General features: G+C 38.5%; 1 protein-coding gene across 7 annotated transcripts in view; it reads left to right on the top strand.

Annotated features, from left to right (window-relative positions):
- The window catches only part of robo3 (roundabout, axon guidance receptor, homolog 3 (Drosophila)), a 190,028-nt gene that overhangs the window by 100,822 nt on the left and 64,003 nt on the right, over positions 1-25,203 (top strand). For 2 of the 7 annotated variants that reach the window (XM_051909669.1, XM_051909668.1), the window contains exon 1: positions 12,236-12,823. The exons of 4 other annotated variants lie outside the window; for them this stretch is intronic. In XM_051909669.1, the coding sequence (XP_051765629.1) occupies positions 12,760-12,823 (64 nt within the window). In that variant the 5' untranslated portion in view covers positions 12,236-12,759. Of the gene's footprint in view, positions 1-12,235; positions 12,824-17,293; positions 17,413-25,203 lie in introns of those variants that run through there. One more of the 7 variants, XM_051909673.1, reaches the window with a different exon arrangement.

The raw sequence follows: 25,203 nt of genomic DNA, 5'->3' as shown, positions 1-25,203 counted from the left end.
TGAAACATCTTCCAGGATTGTTTACATTCCTTCCCATCATCCGTTATGTTTCAACTTTAAGCCTTTACAACATGTTTAGTTTGATAAGGCGATACACAAGCTCTAAAGGTTCAGCTGGTGATGAGAGCCTCTGCTAAATGTGTCCCAACTGACAAACCAGACAGCTGTATGATACATACACCCTGTCAGCAGTGTTTTAGCCCTGCTGAGCTCTGGTTGCTCACTAGCTTTGCATTTTTTTTGGCCCTGTCTGCGGTCTTTGCGCTTTCGCTCTCTGCGCTGTGACCTCAGGCACATTGAACTTTGAACCCTGAAATGTTAGGTACACCTGCTCCCACAGCAGCCAAAACAGGTGTGGACCAATCAGATGCAGAGTAGTCTAATCTTGTTGGCCTTTTATGACTTTAAAAGCCTGTGCTTGTGATTTAAAGGCTAATTATCCGTAACAGCATTCCTTGTTCCTTTTGTGTTGACCCATATGTTAAAAGAGCCAGAAAATAGAAATTAATATGGCAGTAATGGTAAGAAATAACAATTAAATTACATTTTCTTTTTTTGTTTTCTTTTATATCCCCTGTGAAATGAAATGTTCAGTCCTCTTTGTGTCATTTCACTAATATTGTTCTTACTTGAAAGCGTAAGACATGCCTTAAACTTGTTATAACTCCCAGAGGGAGGGTTATGGGCAGTGCCGTTGTCTGTAACTGAGGCTTACGTGTCCAGCCATTACCATATATTTCAGAGTAAGAACTATTCACAATGGCAGTGAGCTCTAGGTTGGACCTGAGGCCCAATCTGCCGTGTTTAGCACATCTGATTCCCTGTCCGGGATAGCTATTGATGGGCTATTGTCTTCCAAACAACAGCAGCCTTGAAGTTGGCCTCTGGCGGCCCAGGGGACAGTCCCTGCCACTCTCTCCCAGGCTTGGGACGCTCCCCAAGGCATCACACATTCTCGGCAGGGCTCAATGTTCCATAAATAAGAGAGACATCTTTGCAGCACACACACACACAGATAGTCTAGCCTACTGAGGTGCTGTAAATCAAGAGAAAATAGGTGACATTACGGCTGGAACAGGCCACCTCCGATGTCACTATTTGGAGAAAGTGTGGTGTACAATGACAAAAAGGGCACAAACAAGAGAATGTGACGCATAAGGTCTAAAAATAGAAATGATATCCAAACATTACTTGAAACACACAATTATAAAAGAAAGTAAACTTTAAATTTTTTTTTTTTTTTTTTTTTGGGGTGTGTTTGATCCATGGAAAACCCATAATGGCTGTTAGCCAAGGTGTTGCTATGCAGTTGCTAAGGTGTTCTGAATGACAAAAGGATACAAACAAGAGAGTGTGACACATAAGTTCTAAAAATAGAAATAATATCCAAAAATATTGAATATTATTATAATAATATTAAAAAATTACTTGAAACACACAATTATAAAATAAAGTAAACTTACAATTTTTTTTACAATGTGTTTGGCATGTGGAAAACTCGTTATGGCTGGTTGCCAAGGTGTTGTTATGCAGTTGCTAATGTGTTCTGAGTGACAAACAAGGATACAAAGAAAAGATGACACATATGATCTTAAAAGGGAAATAATAGCCAAAATTTACTTGCAATACACAATTATGAAAGAAAATAAGCTTTTACAGTTTTTTACAATGTGTTTGGCGCTTGGAAAACTTGTTATAGCTGGTTGCCAAGGTGTTGCTATGCAGCTGCTAAGGTGTTCTGAAATACAAAAAAAGGATACAAAAAGAGAATGTGACATACAATCTAAAAAGGAAAATAATAACTAAAGATTTCTTGAAACACAATTATGAATGAAAAAATAAACTTAGATTTTTTTACAATGTGTTTGGCAACTGGAAAACCTTGTTATGGCTGGTTGCCAAGGTGTTGCTATGCAGTTGCTAAGGCGTTCTAAGTGGCTTTTATAATGTTGCTATGCAGCCGTTAAGGTGATCAGAGTGGTTATAACGTCACTTTGAAGTTGGTAAGGTGAATTGAGTTGTTTTAAGCATGTTGCTATGTGGTTACCAATGTATTTAAAGTGTTTTAACAATGCTATGCATTTGTTAAGGTGTTTAGAGTGCTTATAACATGTAACTTTGTGGTTGCTAAGATGTTCTGACTGAGTAGTTTTAAAGGGTTAGTTCATGAAAATTCTGTCATTTATTACTCACGCTCATGCCGTTCCACACCCGTAAGACCTTCGTTAATCTTCGGAACGCAAATTGAGATATTTTTGTTGAAATCCGATGGCTCTGTGAGGCCTACATAGGGGAGCAATGACATTTCCTCTCTCAAGATCCGTAAAGGTACTAAAAACATATTTAAATCAGTTCATGTGAGTACAGTGGTTCAATATTAATATGAGAATATTCTTGGTGCGCCAAAAATAAAACAAAATAATGAATTATTTAGTGATGGCTGATTTCAAAACACTGCTTCAGGAAGCTTCGGAGAGTTATGAATCAGCGTGTCGAATCCGCAGTTCGGAGCGCCAAAGTCACATGATTTTAGCAGTTTGGCGGTTTGACACGCGATCTGAATCATGATTCGATACGCTGATTCATAATGCTCCGAAGCTTCCTGAAGCAAATCGGCCATCACTAAATAAGTCGTTATTTTGTTTTTTTGGCGCACCAAAAATATTCTCGTCGCTTTATAATATTAATATTGAACCACTGTACTCACATGAACTGATTTAAATATGTTTTTAGTACATTAATGGATCTTGAGAGAGGAAATGTCATTGCTGGCTATGGAGGCCTCACTGAGTCATCGGATTTCAACAAAAATATCTTAATTTGTGTTGCGAAGATTAACAAAGGTCTTACGGGTGTGGAACGGCATGAGGGTGAGAAATTAATGACATTATTTTCATTTTTGGGTGAACTAACCCTTTAACATCCAGTTTCTAATATTTTTTAGCATGTTGCCATAAGCTTCTGAGTATAGAGTTCAACAGATCCCACCCCTTTTTCAGCTGCGCTGGTTTCGGAAATATTTTTTCCATTAATTTTCCCATAGGGATTTTTAAAAAAGTATTTGTTAAAGAATTATAAGCAATGAACCAAGCCAATCAGCTATGAGGTGAATCATAACATAACATAACATAAACTTTGATTTGAAGCAAAAAAGTTTTTGAAAATCGGACAAAATGACAAAAATACAAAGACTGTGTACTACTACTTAACGGCTTTAGTGAAGGAAAGAACTACAATACCGTGAAGCATTGTGAACAGCATAATCAAATTAAAAACGATGGAGAAATATAAATATATATATAGTGCTTCATGGGAGTAGGCGGAGCTAAGGAGCTATTTTGGTGCGTGTTGCTTTTTTTGACTCATTGATTGGTGTAATTTTCTGTACAGTATCATGGGTAATGTAGTTTTTCACCAGGAATTTTGCTGTTAAATACGATTATTTTAAAAAATAAGCTGAAATAACTCAGGCTGGTGGCTTCATCAGAAGCAAATATTATGAATTAACCTTGCAGCTCACAGTAGGCCTGTCTTTAAAGGTTTAAAAGTTATTGTTAAAAATCAATTTCCCTATGGAGAAATTGAATGGAGTTTTTACTTCCAGAACCTGACTGTTGCGCTCAATTCGTGAGATTGCTGAGAACGTTTTTCTAATTGAAACTAAAAACTAATAGTACACCTCTTCTCAACATCCTGCATCTTTTGAATCTTTTCTTCTATGGTTAGGGGTTAGTGAGTAAAACTAATAGTGACGCTTACTATTTTTATTACAAGAAACTGCTTCTCTCTGGTTTCCCTTTAGATTTATTCACAGATGGTGTGTCATAATCATACCTCGCTTTTGAAGGAGCCTCTTGGCCGATTCACACGTGGAATCCCTGTCCGCTCTGGAACAGGAGGAAACGGATTCTACACATGGGAGGAAGTGTGTACTGGGACAATAGAAAGCATGCTGCGGGTTATTCTCATCAGAGTCTCTCTGCACAGTGAACCGTGAGGGTTTGTCTCTCTCAGTGGGATGGGGCTGGTCTCCATGCGCCGTTGCTTTTTACATAAGGCTCGATCAGCGGTACACAACATGTGGGCCTAATGGTGAAGGCTGGCACAGGCTTAATTGGCACAACTGTGATACAAAGTCCCTCTGTGCTTCTGTCGGTGCTCAGCAAGCTCGTGTTGCTTATATTTGCACCCTTCACTCTCATTTCTTTTTCTGTTTCTCTCAATCCCTGCCTCTCTTTTCATTCCTCCTTTCTCTTTGCCCAGTAGTGTTTATCCATTATGTCAGAGTGGGTTTATTCTTTGGGTCCTGGCTTGGTGCAGCGATGTTCTAAGTCCCTCTGGCCAATCTCTCCATGCTGTAAACAGGCTTTAGGAATGTTCCAGTCCTGGATTACTCTCTGCCCACCCTGCCTTCATCTTGCGTTTTACCCCTGAGCGGTTTTCGTCCAGTGCGGACAACCTGAGAGAGCTAAGAGATAAAACAGTAGTGTCACTCTTATACCAACCAGAGCGTTCCAGCGCTGACACACCAGTGGACCAGATCACTGGAGAAAGAGTTGCTGAGAGTTCACACTGAAATGCTGTAATAGAGCAAAATGAAGAAAGTTATATTTTACAGTTATTATATATATATATATATATAAAAAAAATTGACACATTGACACACACACACACACACACACACACATATATATATATATATATATAATTGATGCATTTTTTTTACATTAAATAAAAAGATAATGCAGATTCTATTACAATATTCTTTAATTACTTTAAGTTGAATATTATTTAATTGATTAGGCTATATACACACACACACACACACACACACACACACATACATACTATACAATATAGTTGCCATGTAGGTATATCAATCAGTATTATGATATATTTTTTAATTGATTAGGCTATATGTCGGATAATTATTATGTTTAATTGCCAAATATGATAGCCAGTATCATAAATCTAAATACTGTTTTTTTAACTGCATTTACAAACAAAACTTGTACTGATCAGTAATTCTTGTTTTTCAGTAAAAATATCTTTATCAATTAATCAAATATTTAATATATTAATAATAACTAATAATTATTCAAATATCAATAGCATTTCCCCTTGTTTTAAGCTTAAATCTAAAAGTTTCATGTGGTTTATGATTAAAACAAGTATTATCTGCTTTATTATTGGATCTAAAGAATTGATAATAGAATCAACAATATATTATGCATTCATAATAGTAATTTAACTAATATTGGAATTTAAATATCATTGCAGGGTTTTCGTAGAAACAATCTAAAGCTGCATTAGCTATAATTTGTTGTGTTAACTATACATAACACATTAACTTTTACTGTAAAAAAAGTTTGAATCTCATTGACATTTAATCAGCATGGTGTTGAATATGAATTCCCATCTCCAGATCAGCAACTAATCCCCACCTGCATAAGTGCAATAAGCAGCGAGTTGATAACATTGATTCCTCACTGTCTCTGTGTCACCTCCCACACCGAAACAGCAGAAGCCATGTTGTGCTTCACTAATTTGCATTTTAGTCAATATGCAATGCAGTCAAATGAGTAACCCTTTGCATATTTAAAAGCGTTTCTGTAGCCCATCCGTGATGGTGACGCTCAATGCCATTTGTCTATTGTATGTCGTTATCCGGCGCAAGCAGCATGGAATTGCCTGTAATGAGAGATATAAACATGCATATTGTGAGTCCACTTAAACACATGCATGTAGGCATGAAAACAGGTCATTTCGATGCCAGAGAGAGAGAAATGGCCACTCTGATGAGATAGCTAATGTCAAACCAGGCTTCTCCGGACCCGGCTATAGCCAAAGACTTGTCACAGCATATTTCCCTTAGTGCTGCTGGCCGTTGAGGACCGTAATTGCTGTCACCTCCCTCCTGGATCCAGCTACAGACTGTGGGAATTGGAAGAGTCATTTCATCTCCAGGGAAACAAAATGATGGGAGCTCCAATTTTCCAGCACAAGTTGAAGGGAAAAGGAGGACGAGGAACATATCATTAGCTAGTCCATCTCTAGACTAAATGACTAGCTAACCTGCACAGGTCTTCCTCAAGAGTGAAAAAAGTAATAGTCAACCATTACTAAAGGTGCAGTCACATTTATCAATGTTCGATATATTTTCACAGGCAAAATCCAGTCAGTTCAATAGGAATCCATGCGATTGGCAATTTTGCGTGAGCGTGAGATTTTCGCAATTTAAAGTCCCCCTTGAATTTAAAATTGAAGTTTTGTAGCTTTTAGTATGAATATGTTAGCTTTAAGGTTATGAATAAGCAGGTGTGTTCCAAAACAATTACAAAATTCCCGCCCTCTACATTATAAATAGACGCTGAACCTGCGGCTGAAATCGGTCACTTGTTCACATATTTACTATTTTCTACATGGTGAATGGCACATAGTGCACTATATAGGGTATAGGGAATGATTAGACAGTGTAAATATGCTTCCATTGAGACGAATGAAGTCTGGTTTCACGTTAGTGTTGCGCAAACTGCAACGCACGCAGTCTGCTCCAGTCCAGAGACATGATAACACAGAACGGATCATATCCGCCAGTCGGCGCAGACCACAAAATGTATCGGACCCATTTGAATTCTGCACAGAATGCTATTTTAAAGCGATATGCAGGAGATTATGATGAGAAACGGTTAGAGATTAGAAGGAAACTGAGGTTTTACCGAGCTCAACGGCTCTAGCCAAGCTGTGATATAAACAAAACACTATTGGCGATTTTAAAAAAGGGGAGGAGCTGTTCGATATGTCCCACCCTGTCTTCCTGTTTCGGTTGAAATTATGTCAACACATTTAAAAATGCTGCGCGTTCCAAGGCACTTCAGTGGGCCTTTAAATGCCAAAGGGGTCGTCACATTTACCATTGCTCTGTGAAATTTTGTGGGCGAAATCCTGTCATTCCAATAGAAATCCGCTTGATCGGGAGTTTCGCATGAGGGCAAAAAATTTCCGCAATGGGTTGCTGCTTTTACCAAGCGGAAGCTGCTTGGTTTGAATGTGACTTCTGTGTGAGCGGTGCTTCATAAATCCTTACACTATTGACAATATAACTTTCTTGCCCATTAAATTTCTCCAAAATTTTAATAATGTTACCATACCTTAATAGGAATAAGCTCATTTAACTAAAAAAAATAGCTTTTTCTCAAAGCTATCCAATTAGCAGTCATCGTTAAGAGGCATGTGTGTGCAAGTCGACCTTACATAGTTCCTGTGCCAAGAGTGGCCATATTAGATAATTAGCTCTTGAAACCAGTTGTTTCCTTTGAAAACCAAACCTTCTAACATACAAGGGGTTAATGTCAGACTTCGCCCCGAGTCTGTGGCGTTGTGCCGCACATATGACGCTAACAGAAGGGGCTCGGTCGTCTGATACACACCAATTTCATCCCCTTTCAGGATGGTGGAATAGAACAGAGGGACCTTCTCGCTTCACAGAGCTACAATTAAGGGGGCCTCAAACAGAGGGGCTCAAAGACAAAGACAGAGAGAGAGTGAGGTAGACAGAAAGAGAAAGAGAGAGAGTGATAGACAGGCAGGCAGAGGTTGGGAAAGTGGAATATTAATGCATTGGGGAGCGACAGGAAATTGGGCATCTAAATGTGCGCCCGTGTCCCCTGGGATGATTAGTAGCAGCCAATCTCATTCAAAAGCAGATCAATGAGGAGATATATTGTCATTTTCCAGCCGCACCCTCTTAATCAATTAATCTATAATAAGATCTGTGCATCTTAAAGGGCCAGTGTTAGAATTAACAGGTTTTTGTCGGGGATCCCAATGCATATGAGAAAGCATCAATTTCATAAATTTCTTCCACTGAATTGTTTAGGCTGGCAAAACAGAATGTACTGTAGTTGATTGAAGTTGATTTGATTTTGGGCTCAGGTCACGGTTTAATCAAGCAAATTGGTCTCAATCAAAGGGCAGCAAATAAACACATTCTCGCCAGGTCTTTTGTTTCTTTTTAAGCCTTTATGCACTTTCTTTTCATTCCAGTCTGTCTTTTGGCATCCTTCCCTTACGTTCAACTGTCATATGCAACACTGCTTTGGGCATGTGGGGGAGTCAGATGCTTTTCCGTTACATAAGGACTCTGTGTATTGCTTTTCGCATTAAATGTCATTTGGTCTCAGCGTTCTGTCAGTCTCCATGGCGATCACAGTGTGATGGGCAGTCGATATCTTGCTATGGGGATTTTGGCCAGAACAGATATGCCGGACACATGTACAAAGCATGTCGATGTGTGGTTTAGGTCTTTGTGAATGTCACCAGGATGTGACGTATAGCTTATTTGGGTTGTTTTGCTTGTAAATTCATTTGGTTTCTTTAGACAAAGTTTAAGATAAAAAAAAAATATATATATATATATATATATATATAAACCCTAAAAGGACTGATCTATAGGTAGGTATGTAAGTATGCACTTACAGTGGAAGTAAATGGGAACATTTTTTGAGGATTTACAGAAATGTAAATTAGTAAATTAGTAAGCGATTTTTTTTTCTTCACACTAAAATCATGTTAGCACTCATATTTTTTATGTTTTGTGGCTTTTGAAACAGTATTATAAAATTTACAGAAAATATATATATATATATATATATATAATAACACCCTTTTAGGGTTCATATATATATATATATATATATAAACCCTAAAAGGACTGTAAAAAGTACAACAAGGGTATAAAATTGGATAAAACTTCTCACAGAACGGATTAGTAAGCGATTTTTTTTTCACACTAAAATCATGTTAGCACTCATATTTTTTATGTTTTGTGGCTTTTGAAACAGACAGTATTGTGAAATTTACAGAATGGCCCCAATCGTGTCCATTGAAACATGCCTCAGTGATTTTTTTATTTAAAAAAGAAAAAAATGGGCAAGTTGAAATTATTTTTTTTTTTCTTCACATATTCATGCTTTCTATTGAACTTAACTTGTACTGAACCTTAAATTTTCCTTTAAACATTTGAATATGTCACATTTGTGTGTTCATTTGTTCTTTGGGATGTGCTGAGCTTTAAATTCACAGTGTCAGATGGCTTGGCCCTTGATCAGTGTGAGTTGTCAGGTGTTCATGGTGCGGCTGATCAGTGTAATAAATCACGTTTTGCTGGCACAGACTGAAGTGGCTGTATGGTGGATGGGCTAATTACTTATAGTGCTATAGCATTTTCAGAACGTTTTCTGCTGTCAATGCTGATTGCTCAACACTGATATGATGTCTGATATGTTGCCACCAAGGTGCAGTTTTTTCATCTCTGCATAGCTTAATTGAGAAATTTTCAAACCGATTTTCCCATCACCTTCTTTGTAAGGTTAAGTTAATTTCTATTGATAAAGCCTCTGGATTGGCTGTACATAATGGTGTCTTTCAATTGGGTGTGTAAATTAGTCGAAGTCTCATGTGAAGGGATTGCTTGAGGCATGCTTTTCACTGTCATTTATCTTCTTTGAGAGGAAAAAAACAGATAATTTAACAAACGAAACAAAGAAATTGATTTAACAGCCTTGTGTTTTTCATTGCGTAAAATAAAGCAGATGTTTAATAACACAACGGGAGAGTGTCTGTGCCCTCAATGTGCGAAAGATTGAGCAACTCATTGTTAGCTTTTATAAATTCAATGATAATCTGTCATCTGCAGCGATGTTCTCCGAACTCCCGCTCTTGGCGTACTCCTGCGACTGTTGCTTAATGGCATCATTAAGACGTGATGATGTGATGTCGCCATAACTCTCACACTAATGTGATTATTCAGCTAAATTCACAGACTGCACTCTCGTCCTGACGCATCCAGCTGATGTTTTATGGTAGTCGGAGCATGCTGCATCAGTCATAAGAGAGTTGAAATGTATTTAGGGGAAAACGGAATCATGTTTTATTCAATTACACACTGAAGCTCAATTAATCAGTTTTTTGCAATTAAGTTAAACTTGCTCATGCATCATACATGAGGACAATATCAAGGGTACTAGCTCCAGAAGCTCCCCGTGTACTCCAGGCGCCGACTGTCCTCCACTGTGAACATAATGGAAGAGAATATATTACATTAGGAAAATTAAGATAAATACAATCCCTAACTTGCATGTTGAGCTTTCAGAATTGAAATTAACATGAAATGCAATTTGCTGGTTAATATTTTAACAAATACAGTCTCATTATAGTGGAGAAAATGGCAGGGATGGAAAGTGTGAAATGCGGTGAATACAAAACAGCCCTCTTTTCCCTGTTTAGTGATTCATTGCTGTTATTTGCCAGGGCTGAATCCACCAGTATCATCCGCCATCATTACCTGCCGCAGACAGAGGGTCTTCTGTGTCGTGTCTCATTGTCTGAACCTCATACCACACTGATATACCTCTGATATTGCTTTTCACTTCTGATCTAGTCATTCCCATGAAACAATGGCATTTCTGTGATTGATGATTTGCTTAGAGCCCGGAGTCTTCGGGGGCTGCTTTTTTGGAGACGGACCAGAATTTAAAGGTAATGCTAAAATGAATTGCAACATTTTGCTGCACCTCAACCTATAGGCTCTTGATTTTAATACAAATGATTAAGCTCAGGCCTTTATATATCAATATATATCACTATAGTTGCTCTTAAAGAAATAGTTCATCCAGAAATGAAAATTCTGCCATCACCCGCACATTATGACTTACTTTGTTCTGTGGAACACAAAAGCAGTAATTCTGTAAAATGTTCTGGCAACTCTTTTCCATACAATGAAAGTGAATTTGGTTTTAAGGGATGCCACTTTCCAAAATGCACCATAAGGGGAGTATACATATTTTGTACACTCATTTTAGGGTTTACAGTGTAACATTGTGATTTTCAGTGAATAACTTTTTATTTTGGTTATTTAAATATCTAATGTTTTAGGAGACTTGCAATATAATGCACATTTGAACTGTTTTTATAATAATTTTATGGTGCTTTTGTTTTGTCAGTTTTGGAGTTCAACAATTCCATCAAGTTCACAGAACTGATACATTTTAAAGTAAGTTTAACTCAAACTGGGCTGGGATTTCTATTTCCCAGCATGCTTTGCCCATGGCACTCGAAAGGGAGAGTAAATTCTAAAATGAAATGTTATATAATGTTTTTTTTTTTTTTTTTTTTTTTTTTTTGTGCAAGATTAATGTTAACTGGGAGATTTAGTAGTGATTAATGTTTTGTTATGTTCATTTAGAATAGTTTCTGTTAATGTGGGTTTTTGGAGAGTTACCATCATGGTGACAAGTGGTGCATGTGGCTTGGTTTGAGAGGAAGTATGTTAAATGCTTTATATTGCTGCACTCATTCAGCAAGTGCTATACCATGCTATTGTTAACATGTTAGCAAATTAGCAAGTTAGCATTTTTTGAATTAGCTTGTAATAGCTAGCTATGTTTACACTAATAAAAATGTTGGCATTGAGGTTACATGAAAATTTGAAGTAAATGTGTGAATTAGTGTACTCAAACATTTCAAGTTTAGAACAATTAAAATGTATGAGTACAAAATAAAAATCTGCCAGTTCTGCTTACTTAAACTTTGAATTTCTTAACTTAAATATTTTGAGGCAACTGATTGCCTCAAATTTAAGTTTTGCCAACTTATTTGGGTTTACAGTGCATTGTATGGAAGGGAGCAGAGTAAACATGCTTCAAAATATCTCCTTTTTGTTACACAGATGCAAAAAACATGGACTGACATAAGGGACATGACTGATTTCAGAACAGAATTATTCCTTTTAAAAACTGTTTATTGACAAATATGTTACTTAGAAAATGTCAACTAAAACTCTCACACAAGGTGATTTTAAAGGAATTGTTCAACCAAAAATTAAAATTGTTGTCATTTATTTACTCTCAACACAGAAGGTGATGTTAGGCTCAATGACAGCCTCAGTCTCAATTCACTTTCATTGTTTGGAATGACAATACAGTGAAAGTAAATGGTGACTGAGGCTGTCAGTTCTGACTAACATCTTATGTGTGCCGCGTGAGAAAGAAAATCATGCTGGTTTCAAACAACATGAGGGTGAGTAAATAATGGCAACTTTAATTACTGGGTGAACTATCTCACAGATCCTCAAGATTGAATTTACAGCGATCTCTGCAGGGTTGTGGGAAATCGAGCTACTGGCCCTTTAAGAGCGCAGTTACCCCAGTGTGGGTAACTGCTGAAGGTAGGCAGGGGGGGTGGGCTTGAGCCACGAGACAGTCGCCCGTAGACGCGAGAGTAGTAAATCCGTTCATTCACAGCGAAGGGAAGACTGCGGGGCAGCGGCTGAGATGGAAATCTGACTGAACGGGCTATTAAAGAACGGATACTTTTTCCACACACAGGGAAAGCGCTAAAAGAAATATGTTTTGCCCGTGAATTGAATCTTGGAGGAAGTAAGAGCGTCTGGGACGGACTGTGAGCATCACATCTTATCTGTCCGTTACATTGACTCTTTATCTGTACAGATCAGCGCTCGAGCGCAGCACACAGCGCGAGCACACAGGAAGCGCACGAGAAAATGGAATATTTGTGATGCTCAGATTAACCTACACAGTTTTGATGTGTTTTTGGGTCTAGTTTGTAAAGTTCTTCAATGTGACCGCCTGTTCAAACGCGTCTCCTCTCACTTCGACCGGATTGTAGCGCTTTTTGGATGATTTTAGGGACTGTTTGTCCGGATAAAGGCGACTGAAGTGGACTTTATATCTGAGGGTGATGGAGTTTCGCAGGACTTTAGATGCGCTACTCGTTTCGTTTGCCCTCATCTGCTTATCTCAAGGTAAGCTGGAGAAAATACAACACGACAGATGGCTATATGAGGATTATAATCGTAAAACATTGTGAATTAGCTGTCGACATCTTCTCTGGTGTTTCTGAACGTAAATATTGTCTTATTTGTGGTGGTAATTTGTTGAGGTATTGATGTTATTTAGGTTGTACGGTGATGATGCGCATCCTTTACATAGATAGAGACAGCCCTTATAGATAGCAGCAGAAGTTTTATAGCATGCAATTTTTTTCTAATATTCAAAGTATCGACATGTATTGGTTGAAGAGATATTCTTCAGCTTAAGTAATAGTAAAATCAAATATTTTTTTATTTAATTACAATAATTACTTCTTTTAAGAAGAATATAACTTAAATATACAATACTTTTAGTGTAAACAGATGATTTATAGGTTTATCCTTAATACATAGTGTTTATACTTGAACATATGGTCGAAACAGACTAGTTGACCCAGTTTACAGTAAATGCACTTACTTTAGGACAGAGCAGCACTTGAATTCAAGAGGATTCTCTTAGGGAGAGAGAGAGAGCATATTGAAAAACTACACTTCTGTTAATTAACACATTTTCACTAATGCACTGTATTGGGGTTTTTCAACTTTTACAATCTCAAGGACCCCTCATTCAGAGTTTCAACTCAGGGATGAAGGGTAGGCTATATATATATATATATATATATATATATATATATATATATGTGTGTGTGTGTGTGTTTTGGATCCCCCTAGGCAACCTTCAGGTTCCCTGGTTGCAAACCTTGGCTCTGTAGAGCCACAATCTTGCATAGCTTGAATTGAATCGTGCTTAGGTATTGCTGGCCAACAGAAGCTCTGTTTTATGGGGCAGTAAACATTGCCTCTGAGATCTGTCCTCCAATATAACCTCCGACCAAATCTGCCACTGAATCAAGGGCAGCACAGCCGCCAGACAAGGGATGAAATGACACGCAAAGCTTTTATTTGACTAGATCTATAGTCCAGTCTCAGTCGTGTTGTCAATACTGTGCTCTTCTTCTGTTTCATGAGCAAATCTGGTCAAGTTAAAAACCCTTTTCATTCTCTATAACAGGCTCATAACCATCCAAGAAGTGAGTCTGGATTAATTTGGTGTAGTTGAATTTAGTGTTACGCGCTGTCCCGTTCTTTTCCCACGCCTCTGACTTAATCCAGTGCAGGTATGTGGTAAGGGCCGCTGGCTGTCTCCTTTAGCCTTCTCACACCTGATAAGGGTTTTGAAAGAAAGGCATTGAGTTACTCTTCAACTTTGTCATTTATAGGTGCCTGATCTCTTCTGAGTGTGACTCTTGTGTATTTGTTGTTTGTCTATATTGCATTTGTAGCTCGAGGAGGACGTGTGTTTGCTCGGCTTCTTTTGAAGTCATTTTAAACAGCCACAAACAGCTGTCGGCTCTTCCCGGATTGTCCCCAAACATGCATTTAACGACTGCCGGCCTTTGACTCATTTGGTAATGACACCCTTTAAAACCGATGAACCTTAGTGGAAAATGACTTTTAAGCACATTTCTTTGTATTTGTGATTTAACACATTTGCATAATGCAAATACAAGTATCTGTAGCCGTTACATCCTATACTGTACAAGCATTTGATTGGCAGCATTTCAAAAGCTCTGCGACTTTTCGCATAAAGTGTGTCATTTAGGGTTTTCCTTCATATGCGACAGCTTATTTTGATGTCTTGTGTCTCCAGGACTGTCGTAGCTCCTCAGATCAGAAGAGAGGCATGTTTGCGCGTGTGTGTATGAGAGGTGTGACTCAGAGAAGTCTGCGTCTCCCTCTCGCACGCTCGCTCGCACAGTTACTCCCTGTCTCCTCTGTGTAAACAGTGTGCTGTCGAGAGGCTGTCAATAAGGAGGAAGATAAATGCCGCATCCCCTACTGAGCACGCTCTGATGTCTCAGTCTGATTTCTGTCCCGGCACATTCACGCTCTTTACTGGATTCTTGCCGGGAGACAAAACAGCTTGGCAGTATCTTTCCCGCACTCTTTTGTTGTTGCCGCTGAGATCTTACTTAAGAATTAATACTGGCTGCACCACAAATGTTCAATTAAAACATTTTAATATGCTTTAAAAAGTGACACCTTTGATAAGCGCATATTTTTTACAATCCAAGAGCGTAACTCATCTCCTGAAATAGCACGATTTTATCGCCTTCTCTTTGTGGAGCTAATGGCAGCTTTTTAATTGGTCAAGAAAGGAAGCCAGAAGCACATACGGCTCTGGTTTTATGAGTCTAGCGCTGACAGGAAGTTTGAATTGAACCCTAAAGACATTGGTTCTGGCTGGCGTGGCTGTGTGGGGGTGAATAGGGACACAAAACAATGCCTTGGCATCAATCTGTCCAACCTTGTGTCTCTGGCCGCAGACGAAGACAGTTTAATGGCCCTACGCATTAGTTCCAGTGGCTGTGGTGACCCTCAAAGCCGTGTTCAAAATGGGAAGCACCATACGAAGAATCAGAAGGGCCAAGCTAAACTCCCTGAGTGTTCCCTAAGTTTACTACTAGTTCCCTAAGTGACTTTTCAGCTTCCTTTAACACCCATCTGCGATTGTTTTCTTGAAGTGACCGCTTGCTTACTACGTTTTCAGTTGCTCAAACTGTTAAAAATGTTGTGGAAACCAGGATCGAAAAAGTGGCATACAAGGATTAATAGGTTTAACGAGAGATATTGTCAGGACATCTGCAAATACATCATTCATTCAGATTCGTTGTCGATGGGAATACCATCATTAATGAAAGATTGTTTTTCCAATTTGGCACACTGACCCTGACTGAGGTTTGATATTTAGCTTCCTTATCAAGAAATATAGCTGCCTCTCTTTTTAATCAGAAAATTTGCACTCACTACTTCGATATTGACATGCCCTACAGCAGTGGTTCGGTTCGGTGATTCTCTTTCTCATCCAATAACTCGATAGCAGGAAGTGTATATCAGCAATACTACAAGGAAGTTCATGGTTGTTCCAGGGATCTTTCCGGTATCAAGAGTTTTACTTGTCAGGTTTTACTGTAACAGTTGCATTTTTTTCTCCCCAGCATTTTTTGTTTTTTTCATCCATCATCTAACCTGCTTTCATCCTTCAATACCTGCTTAAATTTGAGGCCTCTGGCTACATGTCTAGATGGCCTGTTTATTAAACCATCCCTTACTGCATTATACTATATATATATATATATATATATATATACTTTATTTAGTAGGCTAAGCTTTTGAAACACACATACATTAGCTGCATTTGTTTGTTGCTTTCCTAATCCAACAGCAAGGTATCACAGTAATCCTCTTTTTTGGCTTTTTTCCCCTCAAACCCCTCATGTTTTAGCTTTATTTTTCTGGCTCTCAAAGGTAGATTGTTGTGGCATAATTTTTACAACATTTTCATTTCACAGTAATATGCTCATGAAATTTCGGTTAAATGCATACCTGCCGCGTCCAACATTAACTTGTTAATTTCGAGATGGATGGATGGATGGATGGATAGATGGATAGATAGATGTTAGAAAATGCACAAGTCTAACTTTTATATTAACTTTTATTTACTTGCCAAAGCCAATATTTACTTGCATTTGTTGCTTGCTTTTAACTTTCTACCGTGCATACTCATCGTTTCTCACTCTTTAAACATGTAAATATACCGATTAGGATAAGCTTGTTGAGGACTTTGGATGGTTTCAAGTGGGTTCTGTGGTTTATCTGTGTGCGAGTGTGTGTAAAGAAGGTGTGGGCAGCCGTGGGGCACTGCAGGGGCCACCTGCGTGCCAAGGCAACATACCACTTACATAGCTAGACGGAGGAATCTTAGTATCCAGGCCTGGCGCACAATTCCCACGGCATGAATTCTCACCCACTCATTTGATTATCGGATCACTTTTGTGCAAAAAATTAAGATATTCTTCTTGATCCACGCCTTCTGACAAACAACACAGTATGACTGCTCATTATCAGGGCCTGCTGAGCCTATTACCACACTTTCACACCGAGCAACAACTCACTCCAACTCCTAAACAGCTGGCTTGTGCTTTGAGTGTTTACATGGTGCAACTGTGTTGTCCTTGGAGAAACAGAGACCTCTGGTCTGTGTTATATTCGCTCTGTTTACTAGGCTAGTTAATGCAAACAGACCTGGCTAATAGTGTATATATGTGTGTGTTGGGCACACTGTAAACAAAAGGGCCTGGGGCCGTGTGTGCTCTCTCATCAGGAGCTCCAATTTAATGACTCAGTCTCTATCTGCATGGGCACTGCTATTAGATTACCTTCATTAACACACACTTCTTTCTTGTTCTTTCCCCTCTTGGTGCCTCTGTTTACACACTTTTCAAGCTGTTCAACTTCGCTCCTGTGCTCCTATTTGGCTTTGACTCCCCGTTATCCTCATTGGTCATGATCCTTGTGTTGTTTCAGTAAATAACAGTTGCCGGGTTCAGAGGGCTATTAGACATGGACATTACGTGCGCGGTTGTCGTTTAATGGCCGTGTAGATCAAAATCGCAGCTTGGCAGAGCTGGAATTGGTCCTTGAGTGCAATGCAAAGAATGTGGTGAATGTTTTTCCACGTTGTAAATATACTTTGTCTTTGTCTCTGTCGGAGCGATTGAAGTGTTAACAGGCTGTTGTCCTTGTCTCCATAGACGTGTGACAAGACTTTGATATTATCAGCTCTATTATATGCTAAATAGTTTCTATTACAACAGGAATCTGCTGCTTTTCCTGCTGAAAATACGGTGATTTATGCTTTTTGCTGGTTAGTTCTGATGGACCAACATGTATTTAAAGTGTTTAAATTCATTTTTTTGACTGTTTTTATGTCAGGCGGTACAACCAAATAGTTGTATGTATATACTGTAGTTGTACCACCTGACAAGGAAAGGGTACCATCCTACCGATACTTGCAATTAGCAGTTTTACCAGTATTTGAGATACAAACCTTTTCACTTTTCCACAAGGATCAGCTGGGGTCCTCCGGATGATGCATTATCATGTTTACTGTTATTACATTGTGAATTCATAATAACAGAGCCATGTTTGTAGTTGTGCCACCCTGACATTCCAACTGCTGGACAAAAGTTTTTCAATAATCTCAACAGTTTTACAATGACTGATATTTATAACATTTGTTTATATGAAAGGTTTCAAACCTAAAATGATGCCATAGTTTTTAGTTTTTAATTTTTTATTATTAAGACACTATTTTAAATAGTTTTCTTGTCTGTTCATTTGTTCGGACAATTGCACCTCCTGACATTTTGGCGGTTTAGGATAACAAAACATAAAATAATATGTATTATTTAAATATACTAAAAATGAATTCAATATAAATAGGTTTTTATAGAATAAAGTGATATGTCATGAATTTATCAAATTAATTTAAAAGGAATAGCTCTGACAGCTCTTTACAGTCTTTTTGCCCAGTGAAATTTGTTAGCAAGTTTTCTCATAATGATTTGTGCGATAGAGAGACTAAGAATTGCAAATCAACCATAAAATGTTGTATATTCAGTCTCTAACTCTCAGACCGCAGTGAGAAATGAACCAGTGCTCTGGGCAAAACTGCCAACAAAAGTGACAGAAATGCCCCAGTTACCCAAAATAGGGCAAAAATGCTCCCAGAGGGAATTCTCTTTTATCTCATATCAAACATTTGATATATTTTATATAAATATATGTAAATTTTACACTGTTTCAGACTTTCATGCTTTAACAGTCATTGCACTCCTTAGCAGTGTATTATAGCTTTAGTGGTACTTTGTTGTAATGCTATATTCTGTTTTCAGTCTAAAAAATGGAAATCAGTCTTATTAATTTTGCTGCTAAAGCTATGCATTCACTTTGTCAGCATTTGAATGCACAACATTATTATGCAGTCCATGCAGTCTTTTATCTCATATGCCTTTCTCAAGTAGAAAATTCTTCCCTCCCTACATGTCAGTCTTCAATCTAGCCATGCCAGGACCGCTCATGTTTATGACCAACCCAGTGAGTCATTCTTATGCAAAACACCCACCATCCCTGCAAGCACCACTTGACTTAAATGTTAAACCTGTTAAATGTGTGAATCACTAATTGAAAGCGATTCAGCTGTGTATTTCACCAGTGCAGTGCCATATGTTGCAGATCTTCAGAAACATTCACAGGTTAAGTCCGGTGCTAAGGGAAGCCTAGGGGTTTTCCTACCCCTCATTTTGGTCATTTCCTCCTGCAATCATCAGCCATCAGAGCAACAAGAACACATCCTGAATGTGATATGTTATCTCCTGGACCTCAGGGGGAGATATGCAGAGTTCCCGCTGTGCTGGGAATAGACAAATGTTGAATATAGGCATAATCATCGTCCCGTTCGATGCACGCTTTCCCTGAGCATGTATTTAACATAAAGCCTGTCCGTACAGTGCCGACTACGCCCTAGTCCTTTTCATCTCTGTCTGTTTGACTTTCAAAGATCCAGTTCATGAATAGTCAGGTCGGCTCTCGATTGAAGGCACCGGCCATTGAAGACTGAAAGAATTTTAAAGAGGCTGTATAATTTTTGATGAGAAGAAAGTGACTTCAAAGCCCGCTCACACTTTGTTTTACCTTTTCACTGGAATTTGACCTGAAGCTGAAAAATGGCAGTCTTAAGGGATCAGGAGACGAGGCGGTCTTCTGAGGGAACTTCACTTGTGCTTAAAAGTGACTGGTGTGAATAGCAGAAAAAAGATCAGGTTTGTCAAAACATCTAGATCTGCTTTACAGTCAGGTTCCTCACCCTGAAACTTCACTTCCTGCTAAATTTGTGGTTCTGTGTGGGCCTCACCTAGGGATGTTGGGGTCAAGCGGAAAGTGCGAGGTGGGATTAATCCAGCGGAACGTGGTGCACCACTAGGAGGACCAGGAAGCTGATGGTATCTCAACCAGTCTTGGTATGCTATTCGCTCCAACCGGGCCACTTCCATTAACGGGGCACTGAAGAGGTCCAGACAACACAGAGCAGCTGGGACGGAGCTCCACTGTCGCCACCATGCACAATTTATCTTTTATTCCCTACTTCTTCCTCTATGGCTGAAGTCGACGTCCCCCTTGAGATATGCGATATGCCATTGACATGTATTCCAGATGTGTTTTTCTTTGGCCAGGAGAGTTTAAATTACAGAAGGTCAGGGAAAACAGACCGTGGTATTATTGTACCGCCTTCATAGAGGGTTTGTAGAATCTGAATGAACCCAGGCGAAAGTGTCTCAGAGTACTGATACATATCTGAATATGTGACTGCATAAAAAGACAGTTATTCCCAAAGAAAAGCAAAGGGTACTACAATCTTTAGATTCCTCACAGCCTGTTCTGGAAATGCCCTCACACTAAAGGAATGAGCTACATGTAGTTTGGCAAGTCCAGGGTGACCAAGAGGTTGTATTTTACACTTCATGGCTTGATCACCTGAGGCTACTCAGAGCTCCGTGTTGTTTGAGATCGCAGGGTTTAGGGTCAGCACTTAAAGAGATTCTCACTAACAGGTCGAACTGCTGAAAGAATTGTATTTATTCCCCTCCTCTTTTCCGGCAAGTCTACTCATGGGAATCCACAGAGGGATCAATACCTTCTGCTGGATGTTGCTACTGCCCAGCAGAAGGTTCATTTGAAGTACTGTTTATTTTGTGAATTGAGAAGGTTCTTAAAGCAATGGAGTGGCCAGATGAGCCTTAGCTTTAAGATAAGATCTGATGTGTCAGGAAGTCCCATTTGCTCCACTCTAAAGATTAAGCATTTAGGATTCGTTTATATATCACAAAGTGTTTTGTCCAGTTCTCCTCAAAGTCGGAATGCATTTCATCTCACAAAAATAAAATAAGTTGACATGCTATACTTAATCTAAAACTATTTTAGACAATGGATTTTCTTAATCTTTACTATACATGCAATTTTATGATTTCATATTTATTGAACAACCACAAAATATATTATATATTAGAATAGATATTTATTCTATTAATTTTATTTTGGCGATTATTATTAATTATATTCTGTTTTAGTTTTTTTTTTTGACTGGTCACTACTTTTTTCTTTTTTTTTTTTCAGTTTTGCACAATTATTATTGAGTGTCTATTTACACTAAGTGCATATAGCCCGTCTTGTTGGCAGAGGCTATTTACACTAACTCCGCCCACTGACGTATGGTTTGATAGAAAAAATTATGGAAGATGCTGCAATTTCAACAATAGCAATAGTGTAGTGGTAAGATGCGTGGCAAAACATTTTGACGCAAATTGACCCATGTTCTAATCCGCCTTATGCCGTACTCTGTCTACTCCCTTTTCCTATCACATATCAGATCGAAAAGGCATATAAATGAATAAAATGAATATAAATATAATATAAACAAATAAAAATAGGAAAGTGTCTAACGTGTGTTTAATTAAAAAGTTTTTAGGTTTAGAGGTAGGTGTAGGGAGGGCTTTATTGTCCCAATAAGGTGGCATCCATTTAATAATTTTAATAAATATAATAATTTACACTGTTTGTCATTATTGCATACAGTGTAATGTACAACAACACTGAGGTGTAAATCTGCCACTATTTATAAGTATAAATAGGATCTAACTACTATTTACTCTTATTGCAAAGAAAATACTGCTATTTTTAGTGTAAATAGAATCTATCGCTATTTTCAATTAGTGTAAATAGATTCTATTGCTACTTGCGCTTAGTGTAAATAGCATCAATCACTAAGAAAATATACTATTTTCACTTAGTGTAATTGAATCTAGTTGCTAAATAGCCGCTGCCATATTATTAGTAGTATTTATTGTATTATTATTATTATTATTATTTGTTATTAATATACTAACCAGTCTCCTTTCGAATTATTATTTTTAGGCAAAAGTCATGCTAAATCTATTCTATACAAGTATGCAAGCTGCACAAAGGGAGTATTTCTTGTCTTTGAACAGCATCAAAGCTCATGTAATGGACACAGCCTCTGAACCCACAATGGTGCATAGATTTTATTATGCTAAGGCTCCAGTCTCTTCCTGTTGGAATATGAAACCCGCCTCATCCCCTGCAGTAAACACAACATCTTTTGCTGTTTCCTAAGCAGGAAACACATAAGCAGCTCTTGCCACAACCCCTAAAGGTGTCAAGTTGCTCTGTTGAAGCTGTCATGGAATTTCTGTGCTTGCCACTTCACTTAATCCATCCCGGTCCCCACCTCGCAGGGTTGATTCAGGCAGAAGCACACTCATCCCAGAGGAAAACAGCAACCCTCCTGTGTAATTTGATTTCCTTTTTGCATGTGACCAGCTTCACTTTGTCGTCTCACCGTCAGAAGCCATAGGAGTAAAGAGCACAGCTTTATGACCCCGGGTTTGTGCTCTTTCTCAAGAGCCCCTTTGTTGTTTGTAAATGCAAAAAAACAGATCAGTTAAGAAAGAGTGAAGGAAAGAACACCCCCCTTTCTTAATTTAACTTAGGGTAATGAATGCACATTTGCAAATCAATTCCCAGATTCCAGCGAAAAAAGGAGGGGTGAGGTTGTTAAATAATCAACTATTTAAAGGGGGCGGGAAGCCACTCAAAAGAATTGCAGATGAGGGTTGGGAGAAAGAAAAGTTGGTCATTTTTGTCTTTGGTGTTAAACTTTGTGGTTTGAGTATCAAAGCTTTGTGCTTTTATGCGATACCACAATTTGACATGTTGCAAAATTGTTTTAGATATCAAAGTGGATCTTGTCTTATTCATCTAAGGAACAAAATCAAACACTTTTTTTTTTTATAAGATTTTATACTAATTTCGTCCTGCACAGATCATTTTCTGCATTTTAATTTTCACTTCTTTAGAGCTACTTAATTCATGTTTCTTATTTGTGACCTCCAGGTTTTCACACATACTTCAAGGGAAGGAGACAATTATTAGATCGACATCTGACCTTTCCTTGCACGGTTGTCATGGAGATCCTTTGGCATTGACACCTTTTCTTGGAAGACTTTTGAATATTTGCATTTGTCACTGCACTTCCTGTTCTGAATCAGATATTGAAAATTTCCCTGAGCATGTCTTGTTACTGCAACATGGTTTGCATTATCTATCTTTGTTTAGCTGGGCAGTGTTTAGAGATCTTATTTCCTTCCCCCAACACTGGAGATAAATATTCTTAGCACTAAAAGCCCCTTGGGATTGATCAGAAGGATTGCCAGATGCATGTATTTCCTCCCAGAGCTGGCTCATCTCGCCCCCTCTTCCTTCACATAACAAGGTCAAACCCCTATTACAGTACAAGGGCTCGATACCTTTAAGAGCAGATGAGTTGTATTTGCAGCACCTCCCTTTATGCCCGAATCAATCTAACTGCTGGAACCATTACTAGTGTGTCACACAGTGAGATTGCCACTTGTATAGGTTCTTCCAGATAGGACATGCTTTAATTTCAGCTGCACTTACAGCATTTAATCCTTAACAGCTGGACTGAAGCAAAGAATTAGCGTAGAATTGTTAGGTTAGGTTGTTTTGGGTTGCTGCTAGGATGTTGCTAAGGTGCTCTGAGTAGGATTGTGCAAAATTCATAAATTAAGAATTGGCTCCCATTAATTCACTTTTAAAGGATTAGTTCACTTCAGAATTAAAATTTCCTAATTTACTCACCCCCATGTCATCCAAGATGTTCATGTCTTTCTTTCTTTAGTCTAAAAGAAATTAAGGTTTTTGAGGAAAACATTCCAGGATTTTTCTCCATATAGTGGACTATGGGTTGAAGGTCCAAATTGCAGTTTCAGTGCAGCTTCAAAGGGCTCTACACGATCCCAGCCGAGGAGTAAGGGTCTTATGTAGCGAAATGATCGGCCATTTTCTTAAAAAACAAACAAACAATGTAACCACAAATGCACGTATTTCACTAGCTCTGCGATGCGCCACGCATTATGTAATCATGTTGGAAAGGTGACATGTGACATAGGCGGAAGTATCGATCCAGTGTCTACAAAGCGAACGTGCAAAGACTAAGTCAAACGGCCTTTACAAAAAAAGGTAAAACACCGATGTGGAATGATTTTGAAGTCGGAGGAGAAAATGAGATGGAGTTTTTCGCCCTACTGCGGTACTTCTGCCTACGTCATGCGTGTCCTTTCCAACGTGATAACGTAATGCGTGGCGCATCACAGAGCTAATGCAAGATGAGCATTTGTGGTTAAAAAGTATATACAGTTTTTTTTTTTTTTTTTTTTTTTGAATGACCAATCGTTTTGCTAGATAAGACCCTTATTCCTCGGCTGGGATCATGTAGAGCCATTTGAAGCTGCGCTGAAACTGCAGTTTGGACCTTCAACCCGTTGTACCCCGGTGAAGTCCACTATATGGAGAAATATTATATTATAAATATAAATATTATATAATATTATATATCAAAATTTCTTTTCGACTGAAGAAAGGAAGACATAAATGTCTTGGATGACATGGGGGTGAGTAAATGATCAGAAAATGTTAAATGTGAAGTGAACTAATCTTTTAAGATAAAAGTTTACTACTACATTTCTGAGATTCTGGCCCCTACATATGACTCCGGTACCTCCTCCAATGTAACTTTATATTATTTTGGGGTGGCATATTCTCATATGCTATGTGAAAGTCTTAAGTGTACTCATCACTTAGAAATGGAATCTTTCACAAGCCGCATAGATTGAAGTATCATGTCTGTAGTACAGACGTACAGTATGTGACTTCAAAAGGAGTGACTTGCCTTGGCGAGCACCTTTAATAATTAATGCTGGCAAGATTGTCTCAGTTTTATTTCACTCTGCGACCAGAAATCAAGCACTTCCCACAATTCACAGTGGAACGAAGCAGCCATTTGTGGCGAGGTTATTAAAATTAAATCACCTTTGTTCTGCCTTATTCACTTCCTTATTTGAGCACTTCTTTCCTACCTTGTCTGTACCAGAGACATTTTAATGTACATTTCCAAGTGTTGTTACATAAAAGATGCTCTTGGAGATGTGTTATCTGCCTCAGAAGGCATTAAAGTGCACTGTTTCCCCAAGGGTTGATTTCTCTGACAGGGTGTGAGACCACAGATTTCCTTTTTAAATCCTTAGGGTTGTCAAAATCCCCAAAACGTCCATTGTAGGACTTGTTTTTTTACAAGTAGCAGTTCTAGCACCTCATAATGGGAACTCTGAAGACTCAGGGTGAGAGATTAATCAACTTTCCAGATGTTGTTTTCCACTTCTGTATGCATATTCGGTCACTCTGTTAACCTGTCCCATGTCCCCCTGGTCTTCCTGAGGTCACATTTAGGTGAGGTAGCTGCTATGTTAGTAGCCGTTTAGCTCAGTCTTTACTTTCCATCTCTTTCCCTGCCTTACATCTCCTCTGTGGCAGGTTGA

This window comes from Ctenopharyngodon idella, chromosome 10 (assembly GCF_019924925.1).
Source record: "Ctenopharyngodon idella isolate HZGC_01 chromosome 10, HZGC01, whole genome shotgun sequence".
In the NCBI taxonomy this organism is placed as follows: domain Eukaryota; kingdom Metazoa; phylum Chordata; class Actinopteri; order Cypriniformes; family Xenocyprididae; genus Ctenopharyngodon; species Ctenopharyngodon idella.
Note: the sequence above shows the minus strand (reverse complement) of the source record. Positions and strands in the feature narration are given on the sequence as shown.